The sequence below is a fragment of the Maylandia zebra genome, linkage group LG5 (genome assembly GCF_041146795.1).
Source record: "Maylandia zebra isolate NMK-2024a linkage group LG5, Mzebra_GT3a, whole genome shotgun sequence".
Taxonomy (NCBI): domain Eukaryota; kingdom Metazoa; phylum Chordata; class Actinopteri; order Cichliformes; family Cichlidae; genus Maylandia; species Maylandia zebra.
Window position 1 is genome coordinate 10,336,982 of NC_135171.1, and position 20,182 is coordinate 10,357,163.

At 40.8% G+C, this 20,182-nt stretch overlaps 1 protein-coding gene across 18 annotated transcripts in view; it reads right to left on the reverse strand.

Moving 5' to 3' along the window:
• The window catches only part of chl1b (cell adhesion molecule L1-like b), an 81,855-nt gene that overhangs the window by 26,765 nt on the left and 34,908 nt on the right, over window positions 1–20,182 (reverse strand). For 11 of the 18 annotated variants that reach the window (XM_076883718.1, XM_076883712.1, XM_076883721.1 and 8 more), the window contains exons 2-7: window positions 6,746–6,927; window positions 4,178–4,195; window positions 2,503–2,611; window positions 2,134–2,324; window positions 1,399–1,521; window positions 162–332 (exon numbers count right to left, since the gene is read on the reverse strand). In XM_076883718.1, the coding sequence (XP_076739833.1) occupies window positions 162–332; window positions 1,399–1,521; window positions 2,134–2,324; window positions 2,503–2,611; window positions 4,178–4,195; window positions 6,746–6,845 (712 nt within the window). In that variant the 5' untranslated portion in view covers window positions 6,846–6,927. Of the gene's footprint in view, window positions 1–161; window positions 333–1,398; window positions 1,522–2,133; window positions 2,325–2,502; window positions 2,612–4,177; window positions 4,196–6,745; window positions 6,928–11,601; window positions 12,088–12,398; window positions 12,480–16,204; window positions 16,564–20,182 lie in introns of those variants that run through there. The other 7 variants (XM_076883723.1, XM_076883717.1, XM_076883729.1 and 4 more) reach the window with 5 other exon arrangements.

Sequence of the window (20,182 nt, forward strand, 5' to 3'; positions counted from 1 at the left end):
CAGTGTGACACTGGGATGGCTTTTGAAGTGTTTCCTTTCAACAACGGTATCGGCGAATGTGCTGGTAAATGAACAGTGCTCCAAAATCAAAGTACACGTCACGCTGGTTTGAGAGGCAAACAATAATCGAGTGGAGACAAAGAAAACAACGAGACACCTACTTGTCTTGACAATGACAGACATGGCGGTCTTCTGAACGATCGTTCGTATTCTGGGGAAGGAGGCGAAGCAGCAGTAGTCTCTCCCGCTGTCCTTCTCCACTGCGTGGGAGAAGTAAAGGTCTCCGTTCAGGCCCACGGACACCCTCTGATCCTGCTCAATGTGCTGGAGATCTGAGCACAGGAAGACGGTGGCAATGATTCCATGTAGATGTAAACAATCTTTAATTGAACAACTGCTGATTTAAATCCATGTACTTCAGCTTAACCCAGCTAAACGACATTGGAACATAATGAAGTAATTTTCCTAATACTTCACTGAGACAGTTACTAAGACCTTCACAAAAAATATCTGTTTACAGATTGACATTGATTGAAATTTTATGGCTTGGGAATAGTAAAAATCAACTACCATCATCTAATTTGGATCACTTGTTATATGTTTCATAAACACAGCTGCACACAATAATGAATTCCCCTCTCATTTTTAAATAACTGTGGCACAACGAGAATGAATGTTTCACTGTTTTACAAAGACCTAGAAGAATAGTCTTTATTTTGGTCTTCTGTACCTTATTTATCTCTGGTATAAACTTCCAAACTGCCTACGAAGCAGAGAAAGCTCATCACTCTAATAACCCCACCAGCTGAAGCAGTCATTTCTGCACTGATATAATGGATAACACTTCTATAACACTTCTGCCACCACGGCTGTGAAGTGTCTTTATACATGGAAAAAAATCTTTTAAACTGTTCAAAAACACTCCATACCATAATTTTACTACTGGCTTCTTCCAACTCTTCAGTAAAGCTAAACATAACAAACATTTTACCTGATATATTTCATGTATGTGGGAACGTGAATATAAAGAAGTTCTGTGGCTTTGAAAAGAGAGTCTGCAGTGACTTTCCTTCTGATTAGCATGTGATTCAAAACACATTTTTATAAGCCTAATATATCTTATGAAATTTACCGTCTAAACTATTTTTAATTAACCAAGTTAGAAAGTCAACACAACTGAAAACAAAATAAATTCATAATTATAATAAAGGTCAATCATAAAGGACCAATATGGCAAGGCCATGATGATCCACTTGGTAAAATAAATCCGCTTGGCATCTTTCTTGGCCTTAAGACAACAATTCTGATGGCTAAAGATCCAAACGGGACACAAAAGAAAGAAAAAAAAGAAAGTCAACACCAAACTGTGCACTCATCACAACATGAGATATTACTTACTAATAGTCATCCAGTAGATCTGCAGTGGAGGTATACCGTTAGGTGGGTCACATTTTAAAGTAAATGGCTGGCCTTCTTCTACCACGACAGGATCGAGTGTCTCTTTAGGGAATTTAGGAACATCTGAAAACAAGATAAACTAGAGTTGAAAAAAATAATAAATAGTGTGGTGCAGTTTTTCTTTTCAACAGAAGGTGGCAGTAATATCATTCTTGAATTCTACGTGTAGCACGTGTCAGTTTTACCTGTGCTGCGAATCATTCAATAGATTGAATCCTAGTGTGCTCTGTTTATTTATTTATTTATTTATTATCTTCAGTTCTGGCCCTCAGAAACAAAACAGACATCCCTACCGCTATTGTTCATGGCCCTGTCACCAGTGCTGAGCGGTTGAAGCCCAGCCAAATTTAGTCAAAGTCCCCTGTGGAGTGGATTTTCTTGGAGAATTTATGTAGTGTTCTTGGGAACAAAATGAAAAAGGCAAAGGAAATGATGGAGAGGCTAGATCACACCCGATGCTTTTTCTGGTGCAGACCTACAGATGAGACGCTGCGAGGGGTGGAGCGCTCGGGAACCTCAATGACTTTCTGCCACGTCCAATACAATGAAAAGCTCACAACAGAGAGGTGCAGTCATTACAGGGAGCTGCTGGCCCTGAATCACTTTGAAAGCTCTGTAACAGAGCACCTCACACACACACATCTGCATGCACACTCAAAGATGCAGGTTACTCACTGGGCACAATGAACTCAATCTCCTTCGATATGGCGATGCCTAGTTTGTTTGAGGCGTAACAGCGATAGGTTCCCTGGTACTCTGTAAGGTTCCCATTATTGGGTATCACAAAGGTCCCAGAATTCTCTTCTTTCATCAGGCGGGGGTCTTGAAAGGGGTCGAATTCCTGGTCATTCTTTGTCCATCTGAATCTACATAAAGAAAGCCAGTGTTAAAATGTCAAGTCTTAAAGCTGAGACCGTAGAACACTCAGTACCGAAAGTTACAAATCAAAGCATCGAAGTGCAACATGTTGATGCTAAAGTGTTGTTTGGTATTTAGTGTCTGTTTGACTGCTAATAACAAGCTCCCGTCCTTTGAAGTACTCACTCTGGCTCGGGATTCCCTTTGGCTTCACAAATCACGGGGAAGCTTTCGTCAAAGGGAAAGGCGATGAGAGTGCTGGGCGACTGAGCTGTGATGGTGGGCAGCTGCTCAACTGGGCAACAAACAGACAGGCAAGCATGAAAATTAAAGAAACAACACAGGCTTCAAGAAAGCTATTAAGAAATGTGTCATACTCATCATGATACTAGGACAGTGGTTCCCAACATTTTAGATTTGTGAATGCCAATTTCCTGAGGAATATGCTTTTGATTTAGCTCAACACATCTTCAATATAGTCTGCTTTTGAGGTTTTAAGAGGTCTGGCATGGAAAAGTGCCATCTTGTTGTATTTTGGAAGACAAAAATGACCATATTTCAACAAGTGCTATCAGTCAGTTACAGGCTAATTCTAGCAAGTTTACTTAGCATCCATAAGCTGAATGGATGTAATACACAGTCACAGATACTTGCTAATTAGTGCATGTAACATATTCATAATATCAAATCATATAATACTAGAATTCTACTCAGCAAAATTGGCTGGTCTGTACCTCACAGGAGGTCATAACATTTGTCAAATAATGGGATTAAAATGCTGCAAAAGGCACCAACACCTTAAACATATTACAACATGGTCCAGTTCAATGACTTTATTTAGTGGATGCCAAGCAGACACTGATCAGGGGTGTGACTGCTGTAACTGTTAATATAAAGATTGAGGCTATCAGTAGAGGCCCAAACCATTTTTGTGTACAAGGCTCCAAACATGGTCTTTAACCCTCTGCGGTCTAACCCAGTAGATGTGCCCACAGTGGGAAGGTGTGTGGGTGAACTGTGGGGGTTGTGGGCAAACACAAACTTATCCCACACTGGTCATAAGCGGGTGTGCCCACACAGAGCCCACAGCAGGTTTTCCCTTTGGGGACCTTCTATGGGTTTTATTAGCAAACCCATAGTTGGCTTGCCCAAAAAAAACCCACGTGGGACCCATGTAGGCTAGTTCATGTAGGGCCCACAATAGTTTTACTCCTTGCGGCTCCCAAGACCCCTTATTAAGAATGATTTAGGTCTCTTCCTGATTGCAAACAAAGTATTTAAAACATTATTGCATATTTTAGTTGCCTCGGGTTGGGATTTCGGGTTAGGGTTTTGGTTTTCACCACTTACAAATTAGACCTCAGAGGGTTAATGATCAAACATTGGGCACTGTAGAATGGAAATGTATGGGTTTAACTCATTTCTGTAGCAACCTTCAAATGGCTAACTGAGGAACTGCAGTTTTGGCACTTTCAACTTAGCTTCATTGCTGCTTGGTTGGGAACCACTGCACTACTATGACAATTACATGTCCAAAAACAAAGAAAACAAATGTATCTATTAAGATGACAGTGTGCTAATGCAATGAATCACAATAAAAGCTCTTCATTTAGTCCCTGATGGCCTTGATGATAAAGCAGTGACATGTGGTGTGGATGGAAAAGCACATGCCTAGTCCTAGAAGTGCTAGAAGTGTAAATACCAGTATTATGGAGTCATGACTGATGACACATGGTATTCAGATCCAACACATATGGCTGTAAGTAAAGCTAGTGCTAAGCTTAATTGAAAGCCAGGAGATGAAAAGGAAAGAGCAGAAGACTTCACTAATACTAGCTACAGTATGGCAGGGTAAACTTACTGTTTATGTGACCTAAAACTATATAATCCATGGCAGCAGGGGGAAATAAACCAGAAACAGTCAGCAGTGTGGGAATAATCCTTTCTTGTCAAGTATTCTCTAAACACAAGCCCTTTGTAACATACACCCGTGTTATGGAAAACACAAGCTAGAATTAAAAAGACTTCTCTGACAATGAGCCCCAAAATGCAGCCGCCTTTTTCACAAAACCTGTTTGAACTGTTCTTTATCAAGGCCTTAAGAGATATTTTTTAACTGAATAATTTAGAGGAAGAGGGTTGATGCGCGTTACCAAGGAAACTGGGATACACGCATACAGCTAACACAAAAGGAAAGAAAAACCTGATTCAAACAAGATAATAACTGTAAATATATTCAATTCACAAAATGCTTGACGATTGTAACAGTTCTCTACAGTGTGATGTATTCCCCTCTAAATTATTCAGCGCCTTTCTTTTTCTGATAAAAAGCACTTCAAGGAGAAGTGCTCTCTGTGGATGAGCACAAACAACAAAACAGCCCTTTATACATTTAACCTTTCTTTCATGCAACCAATTTGTGCCGAACTGTAACTCATCACAGAGAAATTTGGAAACCCCACCATAACTTTTATGATTTATTTGTTTACAGATGAATTTACACGTGAATTACCTCTTGCAGATTTTTTTTATCATTAAAAGAAGATTGTTATTTCAGTCATCATCTCTTCTGGGACTGTCCTGCGCTTCCACTCACATACTTCGAAAGCAAGCAAGTGGTGGAGCAGAGAGCAGCAGCAAGACCCCCAGACAGAACAGAGCAGATATCAATGTAACACTGATTAAGCCAGACATAACATAAAAGGGGTGGGCATGGGTTGTTAAGTGGCTTGCAGACGCCAAATGATTGTGAAGAAATGAATCAGCAGAGCAATCATCTGATGTAGACTGGCAGAAGTTATCTGATCTGGAATTAGAGCTGAGCTCACTTTTGTGGTGTGCCTGAACTAAAGCTGGAGTTTGGAAACTACATTGTTTTTATTAAACCAGATGTTTTGCGCTTGAAACTAGTGACTGAGACAATAAAGTCATCAGGAAAGATTTCACCTAAGCATTAAATCATAAGTTAGACTGTACTTCCTCAAAGTACACTCTAACTTCTACTTGCAACTACAGGGTTCACCCCCTGCAGGCCATCAGACAGAGGGCAGGTTTAAGACACTTCAGCCCTAGTTTCCCTTTTCAGACCTGGAGGCTGCATTCATCTTTAAACACTCATCAGCCACTTTGTCAGCTGCTACAGTCAGATGGCAGCCACTCTGTGCATTTAGGCATGTAGTCATGGTCAAGTCGACCTGCTGAAGATCAGCCTGAGCATCAGGATGGAGGAGGAAGGTGATTTAAGTTACTTTGAAGGTAGGGTAGCTGCCAGATGGAGTGGTCTGAGTACTTCAGAAACTGCTGATCTACTGGGATTTTTCTGCACTACTATCTCTAGGGTTTAAAGAGAATGGTCCAAAAGAGAGAAAATATCCCTATTTCTGCTACAATACGTGGATGGTAGGATCAGACACAGTTCAGGCTTCTGCTGCTGGTGTAATAATGCGGTTTTCTTGGCACAACTTGAGGCAACTGAGCATCATTTAAACAACACAGCCCACCTGAGTGTTGTTGCCCACCACGTTCATCCCTTTATGACCAGAATGTACCCATCTTCAGATGGCTGCTTCCAGCAGGATAACACACCTTGTCACAAAGCTCAAATCTTCTCAAACTGGTCCCTTGAACATGACACTGAATTCACTGTACTCAAATGGCCTCCACAGTCACCACATGTCAATCTAATAGAGCACCTTTGCAATGTGGTGGAATGAGAGTCACTACATGGATGTGCAGCAGACAAATCTGCAGCAATTGAGGGATATGTGAATATGGACCAAAAAGTGGATCCAACCCAGTGCGAGCAAGATATACCTAATAAAATGTCTGGTTGATGCATATGCACTCTGTCTTCTTTCGCTGCTAATCCTTCACTATCCTTGCACTGAGCATGTGTTGTATTGTTAGATTTTAAATTTCTGAAAACAGCTACTTCCTGCAAATGAAGAGAAAAACAGTGATGCATACCTGGGCAGCTAAGAATTTAGTTAAAGCATTTGTTTTCACATTATTATTTTGACAAGAGCATAGCTGCTTTAATAGAGTCTTTTATTCTTAGACGTTTGGTTTTATTTGCCAAATTTCCGGTATGCATTTCTCTGATAATTCCTGTAATTCCCAAAAAAAAAAAACCACAGTGGAAATGAGGTTTTTAGGGGATTTTGTCTTCTTCTTTTGTGGTGTTAACAGAATACAAAAATTACATTCCAACTTGAAAGCAGAGTTATGTTGTTAGACATAATGTATCTTTTTATCTGGATAATCCACATGATGTCATGGTTTTTTCAGTAGAGGAGGTTTTCTTTGATACAAAAGAAAAGGCTCTAAGAAAACTCTTTTCTATTTCTTTTGTCATCCCACTGAAGCCCCTCCTAAATCATCCTGCATCCTTTGTTGTGAATGTGTGACTTGTGAAAGAGTCATGACTTACCTTCCAGCGGGATGTCAATGGCTGAGGTCGTATGAAAGGCACAAATACAGATAACCACCAACAGCACGGTGGCCAGTCTGGGGCTCCTCAGCAACCTCATAGTGTCGAGATCTCGGACAGTCACAGGAAATTAACGCTCTCCACTTTGTTTTCAGTTCATGACTATGGTGAAGATGCAGTACCTGTAAGGTAGCACAGATGTAGAAGACCCCATGAATCCACCCACGCGCTGGCAGACAGAAAGGCAAAAAACTCCAAACAAAACAAATCCCCCGTGACTCCAAGCCCGACTGCTCTCTGCTCAGCCAGGCATAACCAGGCACACATTTTCATTCCCATCAACGGGGACTCAGTTCTGAACTAGTTCATATTTTGGTGTGACAAAGAGAAGAAATATTCACATTAAAGCCTCCTATCATCCCATTTCCCCATGGGGCTCAATTGTTTTGTAGTCTGCGGAAGTGTGCGGCACAAAGCATATTTCTCAAGCGACAATGGAAAGAAATAAACAAATGAGGGAGCCTGTGGATTTATTAATGCGTGGCAGATGTTCAGCATTACTTTTGGAAAAAGCCAAGATTGAAATCAGCATCAAAATTACCATCAAAGTTTGGCCGATTTAATCATCGTGCTGTTTTGATCTGTGCCTGCATGTTTCTGATAACAATGACTCAAAGAGATTACGAATGCGGACCATTTTATCTTTTATTGCAGCAAATACTGTTGCCTGAGGGGTGGGAGACATAAAAAGCATGCATAGTTAACAGTCAGACTGAGTAAGCTGTCTGCACTTGCACACCGACAGAGCTGCAAGAGGACAGAGTGCTGGATAATTTTCCATCCAATAGACGAGAGTCTGGACCATAATGAGCGCATGATCGGTCCAGAGCAATGTATGGGAATTCTAATGTCTTGGAGCAGTACTATAAGAAACCTCTGGGGTGTCACTTCATTAGTCGTCCCCATGTTGGCTGTGACCCAGCTCAGCAGGTCATGCTGGAGTAATTAGCTCAGCAGCTAACAACAAAACAGAAGACTAATACAGAAACATTAGAGTTTTATAGAAATCTTAAAGCTGCTGGCCTACAGAGAACTCGTGACATTCGTGTAAAACTGAAATGTAGTAAAGAGCATCACAAAGGATAAAATCCAGTAATTGCAATTACTGTATTATTAATGTTGCTAAGCAAACCAATTAATGTCAAGGAAAGTATCTGAGTATATGAGCGGCACAGTAACTACCACTCAACCAACTGAGCAGTATCTTTAAAAGAGCTTCCTCTTTACAACAGCGCTCAAATCCAGCTCACTCTTTTCTTAATCTTCTGGCTGCTTTCTCCAGTTCAATAGGCAACACTGAGGTCAAACGCCTGTTCAAGGAGTGTAATTGAATAATTGACCAGAGGAGGGGAAAAAAGAGTCGATTTCATTCATTGGATGCAGGCGTGCTGTCAGATGGATGTGCACTCTGAACTCTTCAACCATACCTCATGGTAATGGTATTAAGTCTGCCTGAACCAATTTGTGCTATGCCCCACCCACAAACAGCATCACCAACAAGGTGCTAGGTGCTGTATGTCACATACATCAACCCACTCGATCACAATTTATGTCTATTGGCTATATTTCCAACTGAAGATTTGTGTGTCAAACTCATCCAGGAAACTGCCTCAGGCTTTTCTTTATTTTAGCCTTCCCACACATGGTGTTTTATGATAATCAAACAGATCCAAATTAAAAGCTAGGGGTTTTGTGCTAATTACCTTGTGCATTGTTGGTTAGCCCCACCTGGTTAAGGAGCGAGGGCCAAGGTTACAATCCCCAGAAGAGAATGTGCTTTCATTGTCTTATTGTGCTGGCCAAAATCCTTTACCAACCTAACAACACCTTCAATGGATTACACTTGGTTCAAACTGTGCCTGATCATTTGCCTTCTGATTTAATTTGTTCCCCCCTCGTTAAACATTTATTGAGAACTCACTTGGCCATCTGGCTGAGGGAGGTCCGCTAAGAGCTTAACTGCTGCGAGTGATGAAGTCTGCATTGAACTCACAGGGTATGGTGCCTATTGGAACTATATGATGCACAGGAGAGAGGGCACCACTCTCTCGTCTGATTTACAGACCGTGGGCTGCTCTTAATCCCCGCCTCTTTCAAGAGCAATCACACCAGCCAGAGATTGATGAAGCTGGCAGAAGGTTAAAAGCTGCTCGCTGTGGGAAGGCCAGTATGAACCCTAACCTTCCTCGGCCAAGGCTCAGACGAGACAGAAGCTCCGCTGTGGAGGGGGGGCAAATGGAGGGAAATGGGCCAAGTGGAATCTGCCTGTGAAACTTTAAGGCTCTCTCCGAGTGACAGATTCAGTGCACTCTTCGATAGACTTCCTCGTTGTCAACAAGACCAAATCATTTTTGATTACTTATCCATTTAATACAAAGGCACTTGTGATAGCATCATTAATGTCTTGCCATTCCCTTACCTTCTCAAATTATGCCATTGATGTATTAGGGCTAAAAAGGGGGGCGGAGGGTGTCCTGTTTTCACATTCTCAAAAAAAAAAGGAAACCACTGTGTTTTCATAATAACACAAGTTAATAATCTTAGTGATTTAGTTAATGGAGAACTTAGAGAAATTAACTTGGGCAGTGGAGAGCGAATTTTCTACTATCTGTTGACATTACATCGACTACAAAAATAAATCAAAGTATAACTGGAACATTAATCAATTAAAAATAAATCAGCCTTTTTTATTAGCAAAGAAAAGTGGGGATAAGGCCTGTGACTTCGAAGTGATCTACTAATTATATTCTTGATTTATATTGTGATGTACAACACAGCAATCAACCATCAACTTGTAAGAGTCTAAAATAAAGTCTACAAATTCCTGAACAACTGTCCACAGCCAAACCCTGCGAGTCTAATTGCTGGTGCCTGGGACTGTGCTTTGTCTCTCTGTGCAGTGCTTGGTGGTAATGTTCCAGGTTATAAATTTAGGTTCCTGTCTTTGTAAGCCCCATTTTTAAACAGTCTGATTCACTGAGCATGCAAACCGGGCCATAAATAGCCACAGTAGCTTCATCCGTTTTATCCCAGACACCCTATTTACCTTATTTCTCCCAGACAGTCCTTTACACTTAAGGTAACCGTGAACCTGAGAGACTCTGCAAAAAGCTCTCGTCTCTCCTTTCTTTTTGACTACAAGGACGTGTGTTCTGTCGGTTGATTAAACCTTTGTTGTTTTGAGGGAAGTGTTCTATCAGCTCATACTGTGAAAAGAGAAATAGATTTTTTTAGAGATGTGCTTTTCTGTTATATGCTCTAATGTGCTGTGTTCCTTCTTTTTTAATGCCTCTCAGAATTAAATGTAAGACCAACTTCACAACAACAAAAACAGAAAACAAAAACTCCATCATTTATTCTGTGTTAGGTTCACCCATTTGCATTTGTTGAGCTAGTTGATGCTTGAGTTTTAAAGGTGTTGTCAGTCACTTTTGCAGTTATTTAATAGAAAAAAATAAAAAATATTCATCTTCCTCATCTCAAGTGTCATCTCCCAGTAAAGGCTCTAACACACATGCATAAATGTGCTTATTTATTCCAAATAATACGGCGGTTATTGTATGCAGATTAGACATGTGCTAATATTAACATCGTGCCAGCTAATTGTAGGCTTGAGTGTCCTAAAAATCATATACTCTCTCTGATAAAAAGTTTGATTACACCATCACATTGTAATGGAATATATTAACTGACACTATTAACTAAGTGTCAGTACAACAATGTTAGATCAAACACACTTACACTAACGCCAGTTAACAGCAGCTAACAGAAGCAGCGCTTACTGACAGAAATGTTCCTCAACGACTCACCTCAGTATAGCTTTCATCACACGACAGTGAGCTTCACTGGTTTGTATCAGGCTCCTTTCAAAAGGTTTTACAGCCTTGTCCAGAGTAAATAGGTGTGAACACAAACTGAGGTAACAGCTGAAGATGAACGGCAGCCAGAGTTATTTGTCCTACAGGATTATGCAGTTGACTATTGACATCTAGTGGGGAGATTTTACATACTCTAACAACACATGTATCCTTGTTCGTGAGCTAATTTAATTTTGCTGATATAGGCTTTCATGTAAAAATGTGTTCACATGTGGGGACTGCGATATTTTCCACTGTACCCAATTTTACACTTCACACAAAATACAGCATACTTCATAAACACCTTGATTGAATTTGTGCTTCTTCACGTCATTGTGAGTACACCCACAGCACGTGTTCTCAGCTAAAATAAATGCACATCATTTTCATCACATTCAAAGATACCAACAGGCTCTTAAGCAGCAGTTTAAGGCTAAGTACCTTCAAAATGCAGAGTGGAGCAGGCAGGGATTTAACTGCTATTTGCCATCATTACTGAAGAAATCATAATGAAAAAAGATTTTACAATTCTGAATCGCTATGTCTAATAAAATCCTAAAATCCTACTGCCCACGTTTTAGCATTTTTAAGACATTTGAAAGACTGACTTACAAATTAACTGTCAGTTCAAATTAAGGCCTTATTTTGACATGAATAAATTCAGTGCCTTTTAACTTCTTGGCGTTGATTCCAAGAGCTTTACTGCTTTTCTTCACACTCTTGTACTGTTTACTGTATCACTACGCAGCCTTTTTACTTAAGGAAACAATTCTGGCACGCCTTCACAGTACAACTGGCAGGATCTGTCTATCGGTTTCTTGACTCCTATAGTTTAGCCATCTGCTCTAGCTTAACACCCAAACTTTAAGCCATAAACATGTACTAACAGATCATATAAAAGGATCAGACAATGTAAGGAAGTATTTCAAGGAAAAATACCACACTAGCAAGTTGTTTCGGGAGCATTCTTCACACTTGCGAACACGTTGTTTGGTAACAGGGTGGGGTCCAAGCAGGGCCATACAAAGTTCACTACAGTAGGCCTTTGAGCTGGCACCATCTGCTCCTTTCACACACAAAGACAACAGGCAGAGAAGTGTGGGTCTACTGTAGTCTAATGTGCAAGCCTGTAATAGGATTAAGCAGATCCTCGTCTTGTCAGACTGGATTAAAATATCCTGCGTGCTAAAGTCCTGCGATGGGAAGACAGCAGCTCCGCACGCCCCTCTCATGGTCTTGATAATGCCTCCACTCTGATTCCCATTTGATCATTCAAGAACAATTAAAACAATGGACCAGCTGATTAACACTAAGCTGCAATTGACTTGCTTTGCTTCTGATGTGTTTAATGAGTTGTTTTTCAGCCATTTTGTTCCTCTTTTCTCCAATCAGTTGCTCATTTGGCATCCGATTCACACACGCTGCCTGGATCAGGGTGGAAAAATAAAACAGTTTTTTTTTAATGTCAAAATTAATTTTCCTGTGTTTAGACATTTTGTCTTTCCCATTTACTCCTCTGAATTTAGATAGGATTCTAACCTTTTGGCAATTATAATCCTTATCAGTAGTTTTCTACAAGCTTGACCATGCAATTCATCTGATATTAAAATATTAGAAAAAAGAAAACAGAAACAAGATGATAAATGGGTATAGGAAGCAATAAGCGATAACATGCCTGACTAATTGAGATCTGGCTTTACAGCACTTCAGAAAGCAAGACTGTTCAATTACCACACCATTAATATTTCAGGGATCTCTAGCCTTCGGATGCTGCGAGCACTGGGAGCGCTGTGGTGACAGGATGAGGATGGAAGAGGCTGTGGATGAGAAATGAGAAGAGATCCTCAGGTGTAAAGGAAATAGAGTGGGTGTACGGATGAGCTGAGGGGTTTGTGACCTCTGTGTTGTGTATGAACTAATGAGGAAAGGCCTTCGTAACCCTGCATGAACTCTCACTACCTGAGAGAGGCAGATATACTACACACTGCAGTGAATCTGCAACTGCAGCAAGACGATCATGAGACCAGCTGGAAGTATGAGCATGTATGTTGTAGTTCATTAAACAAAAGAGAGCATAAACAACTGAAGAGCTCTTCAATCACTAGAAGTTGTCATCTTGTCAGTAATGTCTCTGCTCTATTCTTTATAAATACAAGCACACAACATCTTTCCCTTCAGCAGTGTGTCTCAGTCAAGTCTACGTGTAATATTAAGAAACAGGACTGAAACATGTACAGACAAACCCTCGTCATATATGGCAGCCACTAACTCTTATTTCTTCTCTGAATTATGAGTTTTAATTATCGTCTGTTGCATAATTCATATGCCTAATGAAAACACTTGGATGGATCGCCAAAGTATGTCACATGACATGGTAATAAATCATCCAGGATGTATGTGCCATGCTTTCAGAGTCCTCACTCTGAACCTGTTAATGTGTTTAAAGCTAAAGGAAGGTTTGCACTGCACCTGTCTGCATCACAGCTTACAGCTTTTTTCATTTTCTCTCTGATCTGCTCTCTTTGAAGTCCCACAGGAGTGGCCCTTGCCCAGGACAATAATCACATTAGCGTGTGATCCTCACTGAGTAGCCCGGCAAAGAGATGAAATTCACAAGTTGGACTGCGGGCACTGGAGTATTATTTTGTGCTCCACTCCACATTCATTCATGTAGTCTGACTGATGCTGGCAATTTCCCCAGATGAAACTGTGCCACAGCAGGACATGATCGATGGCTCTCATATCCCAAATCCTTACCTCCATCAGACCCTGCGCGCAATTTATTTCTGCCAACAACCAAGAAATTCGGATGTCCCTACAGGTGTTGGGAAAACCTGTTTTTTCCAGAAATATCTTTTTGCACTCGGTCCATTTTTAATCCCTTCAGGTGTCTCATACACATGCAGTCCAAGTGATCATTTCAGCCTGTGAAATGAGAGGCTCTCTGCTTGCTGAAATTCCTCATTTGAATTTCCTGTTTCGTGCTAGAGCTGAGCATCTGGACAGTGTTACCCTGGCTAAGCTTTTTGACACATCTGTCGGATGTGTGGCCCCACTCCCTCACCCCTCTGTCGCTTATTAGGGTCGAACAGAGTTTATCTTGTGACAAATGGAACGGTGAAAACTGCAGTCTAAAGATTTACAGTGTTTAAACACAACAAGGCAAAATCTCAGTGTTTATATTAGCTGCTCTCCAGCTACAAATGCAAATCAAAAAGTAATCTAATCTGTCAGCTGTCAACAGCAACTTTCAAACAGCTACATGAGGGATTGGCTAAAACATGTTTCCAGTTGTTTAAAGAAATGCTTCCAGGTTTTTTTTTACTCAATGTACAAATTCAACAACCTCAAAACATCTAGACATGAAGCAAGACACAGGAAGCTTCTTCTTTAAAGGGAACAGTTCCAAGCATTCAGTGCAGTTTCATTACAGCCTGCTTTTGGCACACTTCTTTTAAACCACTTAACCGATGAAATCGAGATGCTTCCAAGAACGCTATCTTTGAGTAGATGAGTGGATGAGTACATAAAACTAATGTGAGGTCTGCAGTGATGCACCTTGAGGTCAGCTGAAAAGTCAACACCTTAATTGCTTCGTGCAAGTTTGATGTAAATTTATCTTGGCAAGAAGCAAAGGACAGGAAGAAGAACGAATGTGGATAGAGTCTGGATTTGTTTAGCGAGTTCCTTGGAAATTATCCTGACAGAGTGTACTGCCACTGCATGCTGCTGCTTTAAATCCATACGTCGGAGAGAAATGTCAAAGAAAAATGGCAATAGCCTAATTACGCTGTCAGTGGTGCTGTGCAGTGTATGTACCCCATACACCTGTTATAAGTTCAAGAATGATGTAAATGCCCATTTGGAGTTTATTTCAAAGCCACTGAGAAAACATTAATTATAACAAGTCATAAAACGGCTGCTTAAAAACAGGGATAGATGAGCACTGACAGAAGGATCGTCTGTTGTAAACATATTAAGCCGCTACCACTGTGAAAACACCTATATGTAGGTGAGCCTTCCACCTTAAGAACATGGACTTGTTAGCCACTGTGGTCTTCATGACCACAACAAGGAGTGACAGTTAATTTACTGAAATCAGTCAAACACTGAGACCGGCCCAGGATTCAGTTTAACGGTGATCCAAATGTACCATCCACGCTGCTCCAAGAGACAAAATAAAGTCCCAGTTCATGCCAAATCATGATGATGTCTCTCTGCCTCTTCTCATCACTGCAGAGTAGATCCAGACTGTCAAAATGCAATCTAGTTTCCAACTGTGAGTCAGACTAAACACACTTAGCGAGGATCTGGAACGACAGTATGTGTTTGCACACTAATTTGTGAGTGTGTGTGAGAGAAAAGAGGGAGATGTACTCTTCTTAAGTCAATTTAAGCATCCAAACATTGAGTAAATACGGATATGGTTATTTCTTACATCTTCTATTTAACAGAATCAAATATATCAATATCTTTGTTGTTCCAGTCAGCAGAGTAAATCCTGAGCATTCTTCTATGAACTGTGAACACCAGAAAAACATGACCTTTAAGGAAAGTCATCCTAATCGCCTTGATTCATTCAGTGGGGTAAAATGACTGTTTTATTCCACATTATTTTTATTTTTACTTTTTATGTCGAGTCTCACAGTCCTATTTTGTTGTTTCATTTAGTCAACATAAGATCAAGTTAGATTTATAGTAAAAACTACACAGAAACATTGTTACACAATCCTTACAAAGACATAAAATGCCAAATTCACACATATCTAGACAATACTTTTAATTTGTCACGTAATATGTCTCCAATTACTTAAACTATGGGCACTTAGTTCCATAATAATTATGATAATAATCATTAATGTATTAGACATCTGACTAAATGAGACCAGAAGGAACAATTACTTACTCTTTAACATTTCATTTTTCTTGTGACAGTTGTAGCACAACGTAATTAGTCACAGAGAAGATTTGGCATTGGTTTAGTATTTCAAAATCTATTGCATAAAAAACAAGGGAAAATCTTTTGGAAGTAAATGATTGTGACTTATTATTGCAGGGATTTTACTATACAATATAAAGCACCTTTAGGCGACTGTTTGGTGAATTGGTGCTATATAAATAGAACTGAATTGAAATGAAAAGTAACTGTAATGATTGGTTTTCCTCCATACGATACATCGCCTGCTCTTTATCTACAGTGTATTCATCCATCCATCCATTCGCTTCCGCTTATCCTTTTCAGGGTCGCGGGGGGCGCTGGAGCCTATCCCAGCTGTCATAGGGCGAGATTTTAAATTCTAAAATTAAATTAAATTAGATTCTAAATTCTACAGTGTATTATATTTAGAAAACGCAAGAAGGCAACCAAAGGCACCAGCGTCTGTTTTATCCTTTAAATATTTTAAAACGTGAATTAAAAAGCAGTTGTTTTTTCTTTATGGCCTTTGCTTTTGTAGAAGCCTGCACACTGAAAGGCCAGAATATGAACCTGAAAGTGCTGCAACAGCTTTACTGACATCCTTATATTATCTAGGGTACTTACAAGCTTTCACTTGATTTTCGGCACCGGTGCCCATGGGAAGGGTAACAACTCCGTTATAGGTAATAACATTCCCAATAAAAAGAAAGCATGACAGGAAAACTCTGAGTCTGGCAGAAAAAGAAGAACGAAAACACAGAGGGTGCTGAGCCCAGTCCACTGTTGTGTCACAGAAGCCAGTGGTGAACACGCACAGAGCCACCGCAGTCATACATGTTGCCAAAGCCTCCAGCTTGGCAAATGCACTCATTAAGCCACTGACAATCATTCCCACAAAGCCTGATCTAAAGGCTATTCAGAGGAGAGTTGAGGAATGCAAGTTCCATCTCGCCCCTCCACCTCCCTTCAGCATGAGCAGAGACGTGTGCACCTGAAGGCTCGATAAAATGTGTTAATTTGCAATGGCCAGCTGAAGAACAAAATATGAACAGTAAGCAGGGTGGGAGTGCCGATCACCCGCTGTGTGAAAATCTGTTGAGCTTTGCTCTTGCTCCAATCTTCTTCTGTCAGCTAACGACAATCTACTTAATTGTTAATGCTGCTGAAGATTGTCGCCCAGCATTAGCCATTGTTGGAGCTTTTAAAGCACGCTCCCATGGCTTATCTCCCCACAGTAAGAAAAGCCACTGGTTTCTTTTTTTTTTAATTTGTCTTTAATTCAAGTGGACCTGATTGTTTCACACTGGTGAACAGGAACTTCACGGCCATACAGATAGACTTGAGTGGAGGGTGGGTGACACGTCTGGGGAAATCATAGTGCGCAGAGAGTGCTGAGACTGTTGATAAGAGTCCTACACCAAACCATTCTCTCTCTCTCTCATAACACATGAAGGGGGAAGGGAGGACTCCCAGTCTGGATGATGTATGGTGTGGACCTTAGTCAAAGACTTGAAAATGAAAGGGGGGAGGAGGGTCATGCTTGAATTATGCTGATGCAGGTCGTAACCACGGTAAAGGCATTGCTGCTTGACAGAACTTGATGACGCTAATGACAAGGTTGTTATCACTCGTGAGGATTGTATACAAGTATAAGGTGGAGCAGATACAGCAGGGGTTGTGCATGTGTATTACTAGTCCAGTGGCCTGCGCTGACCCACCAACCAGACTTTAAGGCCAGGGGATTTTTTTTGTACAGGAAAGCTAGAAACTAGCTAATGTATCTTATTGGCCTGTTGCAATTTAAAAAAGACATAAATAAATAAGAAATAAATTACGCACATGTTAAATGAATGTTATACATAAAGTACTTGGACACAGAAAGAAATGCATGGGTGAATGAGACATGTTGTGTAGAGTGAATAGAATAGAACCAGTCCATTTACCATTCACTTACATCCATTAGTTACTGAATATTTTAGTCCAGAGCATTCTTTGCTTTGTGGCAGAGGTGGCAGAGGTATTTTTTGTTTGGTTGTTTGGTTTTTTTAAAACTAGTTTGAGGTCTTTATTCAGCAAACTGCTTTTAAAATGCAAACCTGATGAAGGAAATGCTTATGCTGGAGCTTGAGATTCAGAACTACCACTTGGAGGGGGGTTACAGGGGGACACTAGTCTTTTCATAATGAGTGCAGCCAGCCAAAGTCAGTAACTGAGAACACTCACACGCCTTTGCAACGCCAGCTCCAGGCCCTCAGAGCCCCTTAACACTCTTTGAGCTACAACAGGATGGAGCTGCCATTATGGCCACACAAACAGAGGGAAGCCTTATGAACTTTGCACAAATGCTTAGTGCTCCGGGGCTGGGCAGCTCTGGAAGCTGTGTGAGATGGGTAGGTACCGGGGCGAGCTGCCAGTTCCGAAAAGCTTAGTGTTCATGCACTCGGGCCAGACAAACCTGACATTGTCCCGGGCACTGCCCCGGGGAAAGCCTCTTCCCCTTTCTCTCTGCCGCTCATTCACACTTTGAGCTCAGTTGATTCACTGATTTGGACGGAGGCAAGAAGGCAAACATTTATTCACATTGTGAACCAAGCCGAGGAGAAAGTGTAAGCACATCAGTCACTCAGTAAACTCTCATAAATATAGCTGGCTTATTTTCTGCCTTCACCGTGCTGATGTGTCGCTTGTCAGTCGCTCTCACTTCACAAGGGAGGGACTCATTCACAAATTGAATTTAAAATCAGATAATCCGCTGTTTTCTAGCAGTTAGCGTTTACCACTGCTTTAATCTATGACTCATCTCTTATCTGCTTCAAACAGCAATCGCTAAATGCTATCTGACCAGTACATGATGGAAGACTACAGCCGTGTCATGTCTCCAGATTTAAAATGCAGCTCTCTTTACATGCTGCCTGATGAGCAAGGTTGAAAGAGAGGAAAGCAGGAACATTTAAAACCAGAACCACATCGCTCCTCCATCAGCTGCTCTGAGAGCAGGAGAAAAATGCAGGTGGTTACACTTACCGTTCATAGCCCCACTAAAACCTCAAAATATAGCTATGGGTTTGCAAAGCAGGTGCTTATTGGTACCTAGAAATTACCTTCCAACTGACTGGATATGATAAATGCTGAAGCGCTAAATGGAGTTTTGAAAAAAATGAGTTAAGGCAGAGACATCAATATCCCTGAAGGACAAGCAGATTGCTGAGAAAGCACGAAGACCGATTTGCACTTTTCTCACCATTTGGCAAATGTGCTTGCGTCACACGGAGCGGGACTTTTAATTGAACTTTGGGCCCACAGCCCATTTTACCAAAAACTCGTCTGTTAGTCAGTCTGTCAAAAACGGTCAATAAGCCTCTAACCTGGCACTCCCAGATAGACGCAGGCCAGCCTGCCTTTGGCTGATACCAACTTCTGTATTCTCGGCAGATTCTCTGAATCAATGTGACAGCCAGCGCATCTTTTTGTATGGGTTTTCGTATAGGTTGTCATGGCAACGGGTGCCCCTATCTTCATACTGATCACTTATGCATTGAAAGTTTTCCTGGGTTGATGCATTGTGTAGCGGCTTACTGCAGCAGGTTACATGCCTCTGTGCTTATCTCAGGTCACAGTCTGGGAATGGCGTCACAAACAAGTTGCGACTCTATTTGAACTCAGCAAGACGCCGTGCATTATTGCCAAAGATGTGACTGGTACTGTTTACGACCTGTGACTGCAAATGGAAAACAGACAAAATTCCAGCAATGAAATTACCCACATTTATTTATTATTCCACATTATCTGTGGCACTTTAATAGGCCCCACTCAATTATTTCCAGATCTGTGGTGACAGCGGATTTATTTGGAGCGGTGCACTACAGAGACACTGATCAAGAAATATCTTCTTTTTTTTTTTTCTTTCTTTTTTTTTTAAATAGCAGAGGTGGGGCCTCACTTATACTGTGACTTTTGTTGTTTTTTTAATTGCACTACATTTTTTATATTGTAATAGCTTAAGAAGTGTCTGCAAGCCAGTGATAAGTGGTTCCAGGTCATTCCAGTTAAGTAAAACAGAAAAATCATACAGCAGGAGATTTAAGGCAGAGCAGAGAGCAGGCCAGAGAGGACAGGAGAGAGAGGGGCAGTACCACACTGTTATCCAGCTCTCTCAGCCAGACTGCCGGCCATCAGAGCATCACAGATGGTGCGCTCTGCGATTATGGCAGTGATCAGGGGATCTCTATTCCTGATTAGCACACCTACTGAACACAATGTGCACAACGTCTGTTCCATCTCTAGCTGCATGAGACAGTAAGGAAGGAAGCACAACAAACAGTGCAAAACATAATGTTCGATATTCTTGAACATTATGTTTCAAGAATATCGAACAGTTTCAATTAATTCAAATAATTAATTAAACAGTCATTAGTATTTGCAGAACAACTTCATTCCGGTGAACCCACACCTTTTGACAGCGCCTGAAAATAACCATAAATATTTATTGGAGTTGCACAGGTAGATTATTATCTACTGTATCTGTATTATCAATCCAATATTGGCATTATAGCAAATAAAAACATTCCTGATGCCAGAGGCTGATATTTATCTATTGTGTTA